The sequence below is a fragment of the Rana temporaria genome, chromosome 1, assembly GCF_905171775.1.
Source record: "Rana temporaria chromosome 1, aRanTem1.1, whole genome shotgun sequence".
In the NCBI taxonomy this organism is placed as follows: domain Eukaryota; kingdom Metazoa; phylum Chordata; class Amphibia; order Anura; family Ranidae; genus Rana; species Rana temporaria.
Genome location: NC_053489.1, coordinates 19,103,415 through 19,121,242, shown reverse-complemented (window position 1 = coordinate 19,121,242; position 17,828 = coordinate 19,103,415). Strand labels below are relative to the sequence as shown.

Genomic DNA, 17,828 nt, shown 5'->3' with positions numbered 1-17,828 from the left:
GGACAGGAGGCTTTCCAGTGGCCAATCAAACAACAATCAGCTCTGTGGGAGGGAGGGGGAGGGAGGGGGTTTGCCTGAGAAATGTATGTTATCTTCCTGTATTGTTGCTTCAGATAAGACAGTGATCAAACTTCCATTGAAATCAATGGGTACACGTTGCCTACAAGTTGCCTAGAAGTCGGATTGAAGTAGTACGGAACCTTTTCTGAAGTCGGAGAGACTTCAGTAGTGTGTATTAAAGGGGTTGTAAAGGTAAATGTTTTTTCACCTTAATGCATCCTATGCTTTAAGGTGAAAAAACATCCGACGGTACCGTCAGTGGATGACGCGGCGCGCCGGGGGGCGGGGCCGAGTGATACAGTCGCTATGCCCGCCACTGTATCATGGGATCGCGCTTGCAAAAGCTTTCTACCATGCGAGCTCGCTCGCATGAAGGTGGAAAGTTTTTGCGAGGAGGAGCCGAGACAGCCTCCGAGGGACCCCAGAAGACAGGGTTAGGGGACACTCTGTGCAAAACGAGCTGCACAGTGGAGGTAAGTATAACATGTTTGTTATTTAAAAAAAAAAAAAATGTTTGCCTTTAGTGTTCATTTAAGACGACTCCATTCACTCCCATTTCCTTTTTGATTTTCTCAACCACACGACTTGGGACCACTTGGGGCAACTTCAAGTCGGATCCCAGATCGCCCCTGTGTGAACCGGCTCTAAAATTGCTGGTAACTAAGTGTTTCTCCATAAATATTAGCGGATAACTGTTTTTGTATTCAGGTCAGGTCTGAACAGAATTATGTAACATTTTGGGAAAAATATACAGCCAAGAAGTCCAGAACTTGATGCCATTATAGCAAAAACCTCCACAGCCACCATGTATTTCCCTCTTGTGCTCAGATAGGCCGGGATCATGGCAATCCAGACACTGCAGAACACCAGCATGCTGAAGGTGATGTACTTGGCCTCATTAAAACTGTCCGGTAATGTCCTGGCTAAAAAAGCGATGATGAAACTCACAGCTGCCAGAAGCCCCATATATCCCAGGACAGAGTAGAAGCCGATAACTGAACCCTCATTACACTGAATGATGATCTTCCCCTGATAAGAGTGAGTGTCCCGATCCTGAAAGGGGGGAGAAATAGACAACCAAGTGACACAGATTATGACTTGGACCAATGAAAAGACACAAATGATAAAATTGGGCAGTTTGGTTCCCATCCATTTCCTCCAGAGACTCCCAGGTTTGGTGGCTTTAAAAGCAATACACACCATGATACTTTTGGCAAGTAGAGAAGAGACGGCAACTGAGAAGATGACACCAAAAAAGGTGACACGCAGCATGCAGGTCACATCTACTGGATGGCCGAGGAACAAGAAGACACAGAGGAAGCTCAGCATGATGGAGACCAGGAGAAGATAGCTCAGGTCCCGGTTATTGGCTTTAACAATGGGGGTGTCCTGGTAATGTATAAATATCCCCAATATTAAACCAGTCAGAAGACAACAGAGGATGGAGACGGCTGAAAATACTGCAACAATGGGATCATCAGTGTAGGAGAGAAATTCCACCACTCTTGGAACACACCGATCCTTCTTCTCATTTGTCCATTCATCATCAGGACATTTCATGCAGTTCTCACTGTCTGCAGGAAGAACAATACAAACATAATGAGCATCGGGGTCAGAGCTTCTCAGAAAATGTATTGTCCTGTGTTGTCTCACAGCTAGCAATAGCATTTAGGATTTCCGTGCATTGGTGGAGACTTAAGCCTAGTACACACTGGCAGTTTTTTTCGTTCAACCCGCCAGGTTGAACAAAAAAAAAAAACCTGGAGCGCTCCGGAGGTGCTGCTGTACTAACAATGCAATGTTTGTACAGAAATCCCCTGCTGAGACCCCTGCCAGAACACTCCGGTCAGCCCTTCCAGCCATTCCGGTCATGCCTGTTCTACAGAAGCCGACCAAACGCCAGCCTTCTTTAGCACTTGCTGCCTTACACATGGCCAAATGTTGGATGTTTTTTATTGGACCGACTGATGCTGACCGACATGCTGCCTGTATGTATTAGGCTTCAGGGAAAATATAATAAATTATAATAATTTATCATGCAGTTGAACTCCTATATGTAGAGAATTTCCATTGGCAAGTGCGAAAAAAAAAATGTTGGTGCCATGAGGACACAATAAAGAGTGAAAAGAAAAAGAAATCACAAGAAATATTTTATAAGCAGAAATGTGATAATGAGGAGTTTCAGTTTAAATTGCATGGCAACCCTGATAAAGCTTTGCTACTTTTCGGTTTAATAAATATTCCACTGGAAGCATTTTGTTATATCTGTTCAATAAGTGCAAAAAAAAAAAAAACTGTTTATCGTGATCCTGTGTTATCTCAGCCCTCATAGAGCCAGATTCACAAAGGAGATACGACGGAGTATCTCAGATACTCCGTCGTATCTCTCAGAGTATCTATGCGACTGATTCATAGAATCAGTTACGCATAGATAGCCCTAAGATCCGACAGGTGTAATTGTTTTACACTGTCGGATCTTAGGATGCAATACCGCGGCCGCCGCTGGGGGGAGTTTGCGTCGTAAACCAGCGTCGGGTATGCAAATTAGGAGTTACCGCGATCCACGACGGTTTTTCGCGTTCGCTGCGTCGCCGCTAGTCTACTTTCCTGTCGCAAAGTTAATCGTCATTTTGGGTGCCCTAACTTTACACAGCACACATATGTGCTGTATAAAGTATGGCCGTCGTTCCCGCGTCAAAATTTAAAAATTCACGTTTGCGTAAGCCGTCCGGGAATACGGAATTACACTACGCGCGTCGCCGTTCGAAAAAATGACGTCACTTCTCGAAAAGCACGGCGGGTAATTCAAAAGGGAGCATGCGCAGTAGGTCCGGCGCGGGAGCGCGCCTAATTTAAATGGCATACGCCCCTTTGAATTACACAGGCTTACGCCGGAGGCCGCCGGCGTAGGTTTTCATTGCAAGTGCTCTGTGAATCAGGCACTTGCGATGAAAACTTGCGGCGGTGTAACGTATCTACGATACGTTACGCCGCCGCACTTCTACCTGAATCTGGCCCATAGTTCTTATCTTGAGTCTACAGAGTTATTAGTCTGTTGTGAAGAATAGGATAGGGGGATGGTTTGAATAGTTTAGCAAAAGAGAACTGAAAAGAGCTGACACCATTAACCACTTAAGCCCCGGACCAATATGCTGGCTAAAGACCCAAGGGGTTTTTACAGTTTGGCACTGCGTCGCTTTAACAGACAATTGCGCGGTCGTGCGACGTGGCTCCCAAACAAAATTGGCGTCCTTTTTTCCCCACAAATAGAGCTTTCTTTTGGTGGTATTTGATCACCTCTGCGGTTTTTATTTTTTGCGCTATAAACAAAAATAGAGCGACAATTTTTTAAAAAATTCAATATTTTTTACTTTTTGCTGTAATAAATATCCCCCAAAAACATATATATTTTTTTTTTTCCTCAGTTTAGGCCGATACGTATTCTTCTACCTATTTTTGGTAAAAAAAAAACGCAATAATCGTTTATCGGTTGGTTTGCGCAAAATTGATAGCGTTTACAAAATAGGGGATAGTTTTTTTGCATTTTTATTTTTTTTATTTTTTTTACTAGTAATGGCGGCGATCAGCGATTTTTTTCATGACTGCGACATTATGGCGGACACTTCGGACAATTTTGACACATTTTTGGGACCATTGTCATTTTCACAGCAAAAAATGCATTTAAAACGCATTCTTTATTGTGAAAATGACAGTTGCAGTTTGGGAGTTAAACACAGGGGGCGCTGTAACATTTAGGGATCACCTAGTGTGTGTTTACTAGTGTAGGGGGGTGTGGCTGTAGGACTGACACCATCGATCGAGTCTTCCCTATAAAAGGGATCACTCGATCGATGCAGCCGCCACAGTGAAGCACGGGGAAGCCGTGTTTACACACGGCTCTCCCCGTTCTTCAGCTCCGGGGAGCGATCGCGACGGAGCGGCTAAAAACAAATAGCCGCGCCGTCGTCCCGGATCGCTCGCCGAGGGGATCCGACCTCTGCATGTACCGGGGGGGTCCCGATCGGACCCCCCACCCACGTCTAGCAGAGGACGTACAGGTACGTACATGTGCCTGTCCGTGCCATTCTGCTGACGTATATGTACATGAGGAGGTCGGGAAGTGGTTAAAGGGGTTGTAAAGGTTTGTTTTTAATTTTCAATACATGCTCCTTTAACCTCCCTGGCGGTAAGATTCTTTTAGATTTAGGTGCTGAAAGCGGTACCATTATTTTGCATGGAAATTTGGCGTTTTATATTGTAGGCCTGTAATTCTTAGGAATAACTCACTTAAATCTGTCCAAACAAGAGTCTAGTAGACATCCCGGGTATGATAAAGTTTGAAACACAAAATCATAAATTATAATATAATAAATAACTATAAATAATTATAACAAATAATAATGTAATTCTAATAAAACATTTTCAATAATGTAATCAAATCAAAAACACAGAAATTTGCTCAGTTGCAGAATTGTCGCTGTCATTACTTTCAGTGTTTTATGACGAATTTCCCCACAAATCGATATCGCTCAATTCTGCAAGTGATTCTAATTTATTATCGCTGTTTTCTAGCTGGTCTAAAACCACTTTTGATGTAAAGGGACACTTGGTTGCTATGGACAATCTCCAGTTTCCAAGCAGAAAGAAGAGTTTTTATTATATAAAAGTGCATGCAGACCACTAGGGACAAAGGGGGTGTGTATTTATTTCATACAGTACTGTAATCTGTAAGATTACAGTATACTGTATGTGTACTGTGTTTGAACCTTTTGGAATTTGGCACCGATCTCCGCCCCCGTGCGTCGCAACGTTGCAGGGAACAAAGCTCCGCGGCACTCGGCACTGAATCAAGTGAGGACACACGTCGGGGAGACATCGTAGGATCCAGGGACAAGGTAATTAATTCCCTGCCTGAATCCTGCTGGACAATCCTGACTCTGGCTCGGGGTTACCGCTATTGGTGCTGAAATTCCACCCCAAGACAGACTCGGGAATACCGCTCAGGGGGTTAAGCTAGTGCATTGTTGGTTCACTTACCTTTTCCTTCAATTTCCCTTCTAAATGTTTTTCTTTCTTTGTCTAAATTTCTCACTTCCTGTTTCTCCTCAGTAAGCTTTCCTCCATCATCTGAGCCGTTCTGGCTGGGGGTTAGTCAGCGTGCTCACCCCCTCCATTGGGACTACATCAGCGTCTCCCCGCAGGGATGTAGTAAACCAACGATGCACTAGCTTAAAGGAACCTATTTAGAAAAAAACTTTGCAAGCCCTTTAAGTCCACAACGTGTGGTGTGTTGTCAGCCCACAACAGGGATTAAAGTGGTTCTAAAGGCAGAATCCTCAGTGGCTCACAGAGCAGTGGGAGTCATTGGCTATTGGGGGCACTCAGCACTTCAGTGTGTCAAATTTTGGCAATAGATTTAATGTTCTCTTTTTATCATCTGTTGATGATTGGCACAGAAGGTGGCTCACACAGGTTAAATTGGCAATTAAAGGTTAATTTCCTTCAGTGTCTATCCTGCTTAGTGCGTCCATGTGAGAGCTAACAAACTCATTGACTATTTATACACAGACACTAATTGCGATTTAAAAATCCACAAATGTGGGGAATTAAATAGCCATTTTAACCTGTGTGTGCCACCTTCTGTGTCTGTACCAAGGCCAAACATTCCAGGGTATGTAAACTTATGATCAGGGCCATTTGGGTGATTTCTGTTATCATTATGGTTTAAAAAAGGATCCAAAAAACTATGTGATAATAAATGGCTTCATGTGATCACTATCCTTAAATAAAATACTTTTTTTACATGATAAGTCATATTTTCAATATTCATGCCAAATTTTCACAATTTCTGCCAGGGTAGGGTGTGCAAACTTTTGAGCTCAACTGTACACTTTAACCACAGCGGTACCCTCTACCCATTCCAACAATAATTTACTAATAAATACAAACTCTACCGGAAATGTTGGAGATTTCTCCTTCTGGACATGAGACACAATCATAGCAGCATTTATGAAAGGAAGATCCAAACTTTTTTCTGCTGCCAGGTAAACAGGGATCTGAGCATCGAGATACCAAAATCTGAAATCACATATTATTATTATTATTATTATTATTATATTAAAAAAATAAAATAAAAAGGTCCACCATATCTCATGAAGTAGGTGCTACAAATACAAATGAGGCTCATGTTTGTCTCTACCATGAGTTCACAGGGAATTCTTCAGGTTTGAGATCCATTCGGGGCAGTATTTGGGGTCTTCATTCATTTTGGGTGTATATTGAATTCTATTGCATGCCTCTACTTTAGGTTCAACTACCTTCAGATTGACACACCGCTACACCGATCTCCAGTGGAGGCTCTTTACCACGTGATCAGCCATTTCCAATCACGGCTGATCACAATGTAAACCGGAAGTGCCATCTGACAGAAATGATACCAGCTGATTGGAGAAAAGCCAATGTAGCACCAATATTTAAAAAAAGGCTCAAAATACATCCCTGGGAATTACAGACCAGTTAGCCTAACATCAATAGTATGCAAGCTAGGAGCTGTGGTGGCTCAACGCGATTGGCACTGCGCTGACAAGCCATTCACCTCTGCAGCTAGAGGTTCGGATCCCGGTCTCGGCTTCATGTGAATTGAGTTTGGTGGTCTCAGCCCGGCTCCCGGTGGGTGTGCTATGCAAGGTAAGCCTGTGCTTAGTACGCCCACCCCCCTCCCACAAAAACCACCACACCTACACACGCACTCTAAATTGGGTTAACACACGCACATTGACCACGCGGTCTCTAAAGAGAGGCGAAGGACTAATGGGGCTGGTTGAGCGGGCTAATCCTCTCACTCCCTTATAGGGAGTCCCTCTGCCCCGTTGGGCTTCAAAGCGGAGCAGGTAGGGCGGGCTGTGTGGGAGGACCCCCTCACACACCCGCCATTGCCACCCGGGGCATGGAGAAAGGTGGCAGACTTAATATCAGGGAACAGACGATCACTGACACTGCCACAATAAAGAACAGGGAAGGCGTGTTTACACACACCTCTCCCCGTTCTTCAGCTCCGGTGACCGATTGCGGGACACCGGCGGCGATCGGGTCCACGGGTCCCGCGGGCGCAGTCACAGAGCTTCGGACCAGGCTCGCTACCCCGCGGCTGGGCTTAAGGAATCACGTACGGGTACGTGATTGTACCCAGCCGTGCCATTCTGACCATGTATATCGGCGTGAAGGGGTCCTTAAGTGGTTAATATTGGTATTGATACTATCCTGTCCAATTTTCATTGCCTTCTAATTCATATTTTGCTAGCTGCTAGACTAGTATTAGCATGCCATTGGAAATCTTCTGATTGTTTATCCAGAGCTGAGAGTGCACACTCTTGGGATGTATGAACACATGCTAGCATCCATGTTGCTACACATGTACTTGTAATTTGCTATTTTGCTCCTTGTTATGTTTGCTAAGGCCCCATACACACGAGGGGATCTCCGCTGGAAACGGTCCGCTGGACCGTTTCCAGCGGAGATTCCTCCTCCGGATTTGGATCCGATGGCTTGTACACACCATCGGATCAAAATCCGCGTGGAATTCATCCGCGGTGACGTGTCGCGCCGTCGCCGCGACGATGACGCGGCGACATGCGCGACGCTGGAAGGTAAGTACTTCCACACATGCGTCGAATCATTACGATGCATGCGAGGGAGGGGAGCGGACGGATTGATCCGGTGAGTCTGTACAGACCACCGGATCAATCCGCTGGACCCGATTCAAGCGGATAGATTTCTTAGCATGCTAAGAAATTTATATCCGCTTGAAATCGGACGGCCCGAGGAATCTTCGCGTATAAATATCCGCTAGGCCGTACAGACGAGCGGATTTGTCCACTGGAACTGATCCGCGGATCAATCCCAGCGGCTAGATCCGGTCGTGTGTACGAGGCCTTAGACTTTGCCAACCCTATCTTGCTCTCTGTTTCATAAATTTTTCCTATGAAACTTTAATAAAATTATTGAAACATTAAACCTTCAATATCTCCAAAAATGACCCCATTCATGGAGAGGCAGATTGGCTAGTATATCTTAAATTAAGACTAGAAATTCCCTATAAATCCTGATTATGAATCTCCTCAGCAAATTATGTAAACAGAAAATAAAGTGATTTCTTACTTTGCCTCCTTTCCAGTAGGATGGATCACTCATATTGGGAAATGGTTCAGGCGCATAATCTGGGCTTCGAATAGTGGAAATCGTTCTATATGAATAAGATTTATTGTTAAGCACAGACCAGCTTTGTAAAAGAAGATTGGTTGGAACTTCTCTTCTCTCATTAAAGTAGATCTCGTCTCCAGTCGGGTCGGTGTAATGAACATTTCTCACATGTTTGTGCAGCTTTTCATGGAAGACAGAAGAACACACGTTACTATATACAGATATAAGAGTTCTGGAATTATAGTTGGCTTAAAAAATACTAAATGTGATGGAATTATAATCCAGTTACTAGGCGATCTTTCTATAAATGAGAATAGGAATGAATGAAACAGAACAATCCCATCAATCCAAAAAAAAACAGAAATATCTGGCAGATACACATCAAATACATCCTTACCTATAAAAGATTGCATTGTCATATATTTCACATAATGAGCCTGTGGCTCTGTAATTAATCCTTTCATATTCTCATAGCCGTGCAACTGTGGGTCATCTTTAAAAAGGGGTTGTAAAGGTACATTTTTGTTTCCCTAAATATCTTCCTTTACCTTAGTGCAGTCCTCCTTCACTTACCTCATCCTTCCATTTTGCTTTTAAATGTCCTTATTTCTTCTGAGAAATCCTCACTTCCTGTTCTTCTGTCTGTAACTGTAAGTCAGGACGCTCTCTACTGTACGTTGCAGAAAGAGAAAGGAGCTGTGTGTTAGTGGGCGTCCCGACTCTCCCGTAGTCCAAGGGAGGGGGCGAGCACGGCACTCCACACCAGGGAGAATGCTTCGCATTACTGTGTGGAGTTACAGACAGAAGAACAGGAAGTGAGGATTTCTCAGGAGAAATAAGGATATTTAAAAGCAAAATGGAAGGATGAGGTAAGTGAAGGAGGACTGCACTAAGGTAAAGGAAGCTATTTAGGGAAACAAAAATGTACCTTTACAACCCCTTTTAAAGAGGATCTTCAGTCACTTGTTAAAAAATTTAAAGTCAGCAGCTACAAGAAACTACCCGGCAGCAGCATAGACAGAAGCATTGAATATGCTTTTGCTCTTTTCTTTTTTTCATAATCGCATTTTTATTAAAGTTTTACAAAACGTACAAAATAAATCATTAACAGTGGAACCTTGGATTACGAGCATAATCCGTTCCAGGAGAATACTTTTAATCCAAAGCACTTGCATATCAAAGCGAGTTTCCCGATAGAAATCAATGGAAATGAAAATAATTTGTTCCGCATTGACTTCTATGGCATGCAATACCGGATGTGGCCAGAGGTGGGGGGGGGGGGGCGCTGGAAATACTCGGGGCTCGGGGACAGCTTGGCTGTAGTACTAGAACATAGTGGGCTAGATTCTCAAAGGACTGCGTATCTCCACGTATGCCGTCGTAAGTCCGAATGAGCGCCGCCGTATCTATGCGCCTGATTCTTAGAATCAGTTACGCTAGAATTCGGCCAAGATACGAGCGACGTAAGTCTCCTTCGCCGTCATATCTTGGGTGCATATTTACGCTGGCCGCTAGGGGCGCTTCCATAGATTTACGCGTTGAATATGTAAATTAGCTAGATACGCCGATTCACGGATGTACTTGCGCCCGCTACGCCGTTTACGTAAGGCTTAAGTCCAGTGTAAAGTTACCCCTGCTATATGAGGCGCAGGTCATGCAAAGTATGGACGTCGGAACAAGCTTATCTTTTTACGTTGTTTACGTAAGTCGTACGTGAATGGGGCTGTGCATAGGTTATGTTCACGTCACAGGCATTGATGTGATACTGATCATGCGCCGTTTGCTAGGCGCGTCATTTACGTGGGGTCACGATTCATTTACATACAACACTCCCCCTACCAGCCTACCTTGAATTAGGCAGGCTTACGCCGGCCAATTTACGATACGCCGCCGCAACTTACGGAGCAAGTGCTTTGTGAATACTGCACTTGCCTGTCTAAGTTGCGGAGGCGTAGTGTAAATAGGAACACCCGCACAAAGATACGCCCTCCTACTTGAATCGGGCCCAGTGCAGTTAAATATAAAACAAAAACACAAAAAGAGATTTAACCTCCATGGCGGTATGATTATTTCAGAAAAAAGGTGCTGAAAGCGGTACAATTATTTGCAATGAAATTTTGCGTTTTATACTGTAGGCCTGTAATTCTTAGGAATAACTCACTTAAATCTGACCAAACAAGAGTCTAGTAGGCATCCCAGGTATGATTTTTTTTTAAAAACAAAATTATAAATTATAATATAATAAATAATTATAAATAAATTATAACAAATAATAATATAATTATAATAAAAATTATTCAATAATGTAATCAACTAAAAAAATCACTGACATTTGCTCAGTTGCAGAATTGTCGCTGTCATTACTTTTATTTTTTTTATGACGAATTTCCCCACAAATCGCTATCGCACAATTCTGCAAGTGATTATAATTTATTATCGCTGTTTTCTAGCTGCTCTAAAACCATTTTTGACATAAAGGGACACTTTTGGTTGCTATGGACAATCTACAGTTTTCAGGCAGAAAAAAACATTTTTATTATATAAAAGTACATGCAGGACACTGGGCAGACCACTAGGGACAAGGGGTGTGTGTATTTTTTACATACAGTACTGTAATCTATAAGATTACATTATACTGTATGTAATGTGTTTGTTTACCTTTTTGAATTTGGCGCCGTTCTCCATTCCCGTGCGTCGTAACGTTGCAGGGAACGGAAATCGGCGGCACAGGAGGACACTGTGTGAATCGAGCGAAGTCCCGCTCTCTCACACAGCGCGGTGGCATCGCTGGATCCAGGGACAAGGTAAGTAAACCAAGCCTGTGGATTCAGCGAGGCGAGCCCGAGTCTGACACGGGGTTACCGATCGTAGCCAAAAAATCTCACCCCGAGTCAGACTCGGGAATACCGCCAGGGGGGTTAAACATTAAAGAAATACACCAGGGGTCTGGATGAAGAGAGCCGGGACATGAGATGGAGGGATAATCCAGGTAAAGAGTGGTATCCCCTGACAGCATCCAACAGTCAGGGCCAGGAGGGGAACCAAATTCACAGAAATCCCAAGCAGGGGAGGCCCATACATTAAGGGCGGTCGGGCGCTAGCCCCCTATCCATGCATCTGGCGCCTTTAAGGATGCCCGAAGCATGAATTCCAATGCAGGTTTTTTGAAGCACCAATTGGAGCCAGAGGCTCTAATAGGCTGCAAAATAGGATGGACCTGGGGTGCAGAGAATGCGCTCGGAGCCCACCCAGGTGTATGAGAATAGTGAATAAACATTCACTATTCTCACACTGAATCTCACTGGTCTGAGACCCATTTCCTGATTGGTCGAAAAGAGAAGCATTCTTATTGGCCACCGAGGAGGAGACGGAAGCCGCTGAGCAGGGGAAGATGAAGCAGCTTGTGATGCCCGCCTCCGTGATGCCCGCAGAAGAGAGCATGGTAAGCTGCCGTGATTGCCCACCATGGATGGGGTAAGTGCACCGACAGTTTTCCACCAGCCGCCACTGATCCCAAGCATCCCATATCTTGTTAAACTGAGTAACGGCATCTCCCAACTGAGTCATCGTATTTCTGACATAATCTTCAGGAGCTAAATCTAAGGTAGGTGATAGCCAATGTAGTGGTATAATACTCTTGGCCGCTAGTAGAAGCAGGCTTGTTTAAAGTTTTTCCAGTATCAGGAAAGGCCTAGAAGATAATGTAGTGGGTCCCAAGGGACAGGATAATCTAGTACTCGCTGGAGAAGAGACATTACCTTATGCCGTGTACACACAACCATTTTTCATGACGAGAAAAATGCAATTTTTTTAATTGTACTGGGGCTAAATATAACCTTGACAATTTAGGATTTTGGAGTAAAGAAGGGGACCAAAGCAGGGAGCAGAGATGGGCAGAATAGAGGGAGCCCATTTCAATTTCTGACCAGCTATTCGGTGCCGTCTGGGAGGACCAAGATGAGACTGATCAAAGGTGAGAACAAAATAATATTTAAAAACATTGGGTGCACCTAGACCACTATGCTTTTGGATAGAAGACCACAGAACTGGCCACCCGGTGTCCATTACTGCTCCTGATAACACTGAGAAACCATTGTTTGAGCACATTTAATTGAGACATGGCACTGGCAGTGTTTCAAACTTTTGCTCTTTTCTGTGACCCCCCTTGGGAAGATTTGATCTCTCACTTCCTGTTCTCTTCATACCCATACAAAACTGTAGGGGGTTGTCACTGGGATAAGAAGTCACAGACAGCAGTTAAACCCTATTAGGCCTCGTACACACGACCGTTTTCCTCGACAGAATCCATCAAGAAACTTGGTGGCAGAGCTTTTTTTGCCGAGGAAAACAGTTGTGTGTATGTTTGTCATCGAGAAAACTGTCGAGGAACTCGACGAGCAAAAAAGAGAATTTGGAGTCTCAATTTCCTCATTGTGTTCCTCGTCGGGCTGGTTTACGACGAGAAACACGATCATGTGTATGCTAAGAAACCTGCGCATGCTCAGAATAAAGTATGAGACGGGAGCGCACCTTCGGTAAAAGTAGCGTTTGTAATGGAGATAGCACATTTGTCACGCTGTAACAGTCTGAAAAGTGCAAATCGTCTCTTACCAAACTTTTACTTAAAGCAGGGGTTCAACCAAATTTTTTTTTTTTTAACATTACATTCAGCCGAGTTGTCAGAATGACATTCGGCTGTTTTTTTTTTATTTCATTGCCGTACATACCGTATTTTCACCGCCGCTTCCGGGTATGTAATCTGCGGGACTGGGCGTTCCTAATTGATTGACATCCTTCCGACCGGCGCATACAGCGTGTCACGAGTTGCCGAAAGAAACCGGACTGCGAGTCGGCTCTATACAGCGCCTGCGCACCGACGTTCAGCTTCTTTCGGCAACTCGTGACACGCTGTATGCGCGGGTCGGAAGGATGTCAATCAATTAGGAACGCCCAGTCCCGCAGATTACATACCCGGAAGCGGCGGTGAAAATACGGTATGTACGGCAATGAAATTAAAAAAACAGCCTAATGTCATTCTGACAACTCGGCTGAATGTAATGTTATTTTTTTTTTTTTTTGGGTGAACCCCCGCTTTAACACACAGTAACATGAGATTAGCAAAAACAGCCCCAAGGGTTGTGCCAGTGGAATCGAACTTCCCCTGCCGTTGTACGTGTTGTACGACACCACGTTTGAGAACGAGGAGATTTGGTCTTGACAGTGTGTACGCAAAGAAAGCTTGTCAAGTTTCTCCACAAGCCTAACAAGGAACTCGTCAAGGAAAACGATGTTTCATTTACGACGAGTTCCTCGGTCGTGTGTACGAGGCCAAAGATGTTCTAAGCCTTCACCACTCTGCTAAATAAAGTTTTGTCTGTGTCCCCTGACAGAGAAACTTGGCATCACTTCCTGTTCTGAAACAAAGATGCAGGTGGTTATAAGATTTAGACAAAGACTCTAATGCTTCCTTGCTCTGCCCAGCATGAAATACGAATCTAGGAGGGGGCTTTTGGGCAGTACATGCATTATTGTGCCTGCATGTGTGGCACCAGGTGCTTAATGATTGGCCAGACAGTGAGAGGGAGGGTGGAGATGGCTGCCCGGGTCACATTTTTATTATATAATATAGGAAAGGATCATAGTAATATTAAAACTTAGTATCCAACTTACTCTTTGCCGGAATTTATGTTGTTCTGTTTTTTTTTTCTTTATGTACATTCCATGTAGAGCATGGGCCAGAATATATACAGCCTTGTATACATTGGAGAGCAGAGTTGTATAAGAAGACAATATGGAGGAAACATGTTTTACATCTGTACAATGTTCTGCATAATAATTACGGAAATTTTGAAAATAGTCATTTTTGATTTGGTTTGGTGAAAAACATTGAAACCAACGAATCCCAATATCTTCCAGTATGGGGTCATTTAGGCAGCTGGAGAAGTTGACACCATCAGTATAAACATCCATGTCTAGGTTTTTTTCTTGTGGCCACACAAATATGAAGCTGCAGTTAATTGATACGTAAGTCTTAAAATGTGACTTATTTAACCTAATCCATGATGGTGGGAAAATAAATGTGACGTCTTCTACACCAGAGGAAAAATGATCAGCAAAATAAAGAAAGCCTAATGTGGAAGTTCCACACACTATGACAACCTTAGCTGTTGATTCAGTAATAATTATCCGTGTCCGCTTATCATCTAACATATGTGCAGTGAGTGAAATGATATATTCTGTGCAGATTCCATGTTCTCTCAGCATCTTACTCAGTTCTTGGGACTCCTCATCACCGCTGCCGTCATATGATGTTATTATTCCAACCCAATTCCACCCAAAATGCTGCAAAAATGTAATAATAGCTGCAAAACGGACCCGATCGTCTGGTGTCATACGGAATAAAGTTGGATACAATTTCCCATCACTCAGGCGAGGGTCAATGACTCGATGGCTGATCTGGATGATATGTTGGGAGATATATTAAATGGGATGTTATTCTTCAAACAATACAAATATGAGAAATGTAATAAATAAATGGCACTTAAATATCTCTATCATATTTCTTTTCTCCGTTCTTATAAAAATAACTTGTCAACATTAATATCATGGAGATCTAAGAGTATCAAAAAATGAATTACTGCGCTATCTGTGAAACAATGATGTGTGATAAAATCTAGAATGATAAATCAAATGCGAAACTGCTGCAACTTCATGTGAGACGCACACAATAAACAAAACAAAATATAATTAAGCTGCGCTGATGAATGATAATGATGGTTTAACCTCTTCCTTACCAGGCCATTGTAAAATGACGCCGGCAGGAACCCTTTCTCGATCCGGGTGGACGTCATATGACGTCCTTTCGTCCCGGCAATCTAGGGCGTGCGCACGGCACCACCCATGACCCAACGCACATGCCCGGCACCTGCGATGTCCGGCGGGCACCCGCGATTGACGGTGATCACGGCAGGAGTGTGGATCTGGGTGTGTAAACACCCAGATCCACCTCCTGTCAGAGGTGAGGAGACCGATGCTGTGTTCCCAGTACAGAGGAACACACATCGGTCTCCTTCCCTTGTGAGTCCCCTCCCCCCTACAGTTATAACACACTTTAGGGCACATTAGGGAACATATTAACCCCATATTAACCTTCCCTTCCAGTCACATTTACACAGTAACCAGTGCAGTTTTATAGCACTAATCGCTGTATAAATGTGAATGGTCCCAAAAACGTGTCAAAAGTGTCCGATGTGTCCGCCGCAATGTCACGGTCACAATAAATATCGCAGATCACCGTCATTACTAGTAAAATATAAATAATAAATAAAAATGCCAGAAATCTATCCCCTATTTTGTAGACGCTATAACTTTTGCGCAAACCAATCAATATACGCTTATTTCGTTTTTTTTTTACCAAAAATATGTAAAAGAATACGTATCAGTCTAAACTGGGGAAATCCATCGGTCAAAAATCCATGCATGCTCAGAATCAAGTCGACGCATTCTCTGAAGCATTGAACTTCATTTTTTTCAGCATGTCGTTGTGTTTTACGTCACCGCGTTCTGTCACAATAGTTTTTTTAACTGATGGTGTGTAGTAGGCAAGACTGATGAAAGTCAGCTTCATCAGATATCTGATGAAAAAAACCATCGGTCCGTTTTCATCGGATGAACCGATCGTGTGTACAGGGCATAAAGTTAGAGGATAGAATCTTGGAGCCATTCTCCATTCATAATGGGAAACGACAGGGATGCCCACTTTCGCCCATTATTTTTATTTTGATAATAGGACCCTTTCTGAGGAAAATACGGGCAAATCAAAGCATTAACTTGCTACCCATAAAGAAGCTTACGCTGATGATTTAATTTTCTTTGTAACTGCCCCAATTACTTCTCTACCGTCACTGTTAGCAGAGTTGCGTGCAACTCCCATGCGCGTGCCCGGCGGGTGCGATCGCCGCCGGGCACACGCGATCGCTCGTTACAGAGCGGGGACCGGGAGCTGTGTGTGTAAACACACAGATCCCGGTCCTGTCAGGGAGAGAAATGCTGATCTTCTGTTCATACAACGTATGAACAGAAGATCAGTCATTTCTCCTAGTGAGGCCACCCCACTTCAGTTAGAACACACCCAGGGAACATACTTAACCCCTTCCCCGCCCCCTAGTGTTAACCCCTTCACTGCCAGTGGCATTTTTATAGTAATCCAATGCATTTTTATAGCACTGATCACTATAAAAATGCCAACGGTCCCAAAAATGTGTCAAAAGTGTCCGAAGTGTCCGCCATAATGTCGCAGTACCGGAAAAAAAAATCGCTGATCGCCGCCATTACTAGTAAAAAGGAAATATTAATAAAAATGCCATAAAAATACCCCCTATTTTGGAAACGCTATAACTTTTGCGCAAACCAATCAATAAACGCTTATTGCGATTTTCTTTTATGAAAAATATGTAGAAGAATACGTATCGGCCTAAACTTAGGAAAAAAAATGTTTTTATATATTTTTGGGGGATATTTATTATAGCAAAAAGTAAAAAATATTTATTTTTTCAAAATTGTCGCTCTATTTTTGTTTATAGCGCAAAAACTAAAAAACGCAGAGGTGATCAAATACCACCAAAAGAAAGCTCTATTTGTGGGGAAAAAAGACACCAATTTTGTTTGGGCGCCACATCGCACGACTGCGCAATTGTCAGTTAAAGTGACGCAGTGCCGAATCGCAACAAGTGCTCTGGTCTTTGACCAGCAATATGGTCTGGGGGTTAAGTGGTTAAGGTAAACTATGGGAAATTGGAGGCGATGGGGATTGAAACAAATATGCGCTTATTACAGTTGATCACTACACAATTTGATTTCAGATGGACCGAGTCCCATATAAGTTACTTAGGAACTAAAATACCCAAGAATTTGACTAGGCTATTTGAGCTTAATTACATATCAATGGGGAGACAGATTAAATTGGACTTTCAGAGATGTGATAAATAAATTTGTACCTGGTTTGGAAGGACAAATATCATAAAGATGAATGTGATGCCGAGGCTTTTATATCTGATACAGACGCTACCAATTTAGATCCCCCAAGTTTTCTGAGAGACCTGAGATCGAGGTTCCTGAGATTTATTTGGGCAGGGAAACCAGCAAGAATACGTAGAATACGTAGAACTATCTTAACACTTCCAAAGGGAAAAGGAGGGATTGGGGTTCCGGACCCAGTAAGATATCAAGAAGCCTCCCATTTAGTTAGAATAGTGGAGTGGTGTGGGATAGGCCGGGAGAAACCGTGGATACAAATGGAACAGGCAACAATAGATATCCCTTTAGAGCAGTGGTTCTCAACCTGTCTAGTGCCGTGACCCCTTGATAACATTTCCTACGTTGTGGGGACCCCTAACAGTAAAGTTATTTTCGTAGCGTAGGTTGTCGGCACCCAAGGCAAGACAAGTAATTTGCGCCCCTAACCTATCTCGTAGCAGTTACACCCATGCCAAAATCAGGAGATAGGGTCTCCTCCAGTCCCTCCCACTTCCCAATCCTCACCAGTCAGCTGACCTCTAATGTCTGCCCCC

General features: G+C 43.5%; 1 protein-coding gene across 1 annotated transcript; it reads right to left on the bottom strand.

The window, feature by feature from the left end:
• Positions 1–585: 585 nt before the first annotated feature.
• LOC120926919 (vomeronasal type-2 receptor 26-like) lies at positions 586–1,728 on the bottom strand. The gene has a single exon (XM_040337261.1). It carries the CDS (start codon positions 1,726–1,728, stop codon positions 742–744), a length of 987 nt encoding a protein of 328 aa, XP_040193195.1. The 3' UTR covers positions 586–741.
• Positions 1,729–17,828: the final 16,100 nt, after the last annotated feature.

What these genes read in the sequence shown, in the direction of transcription:
- LOC120926919 (XM_040337261.1), bottom strand. Translation starts at nt 1,728, where the DNA reads ATGCTATTGCTAGCTGTGAGACAACACAGGACAATACATTTTCTGAGA.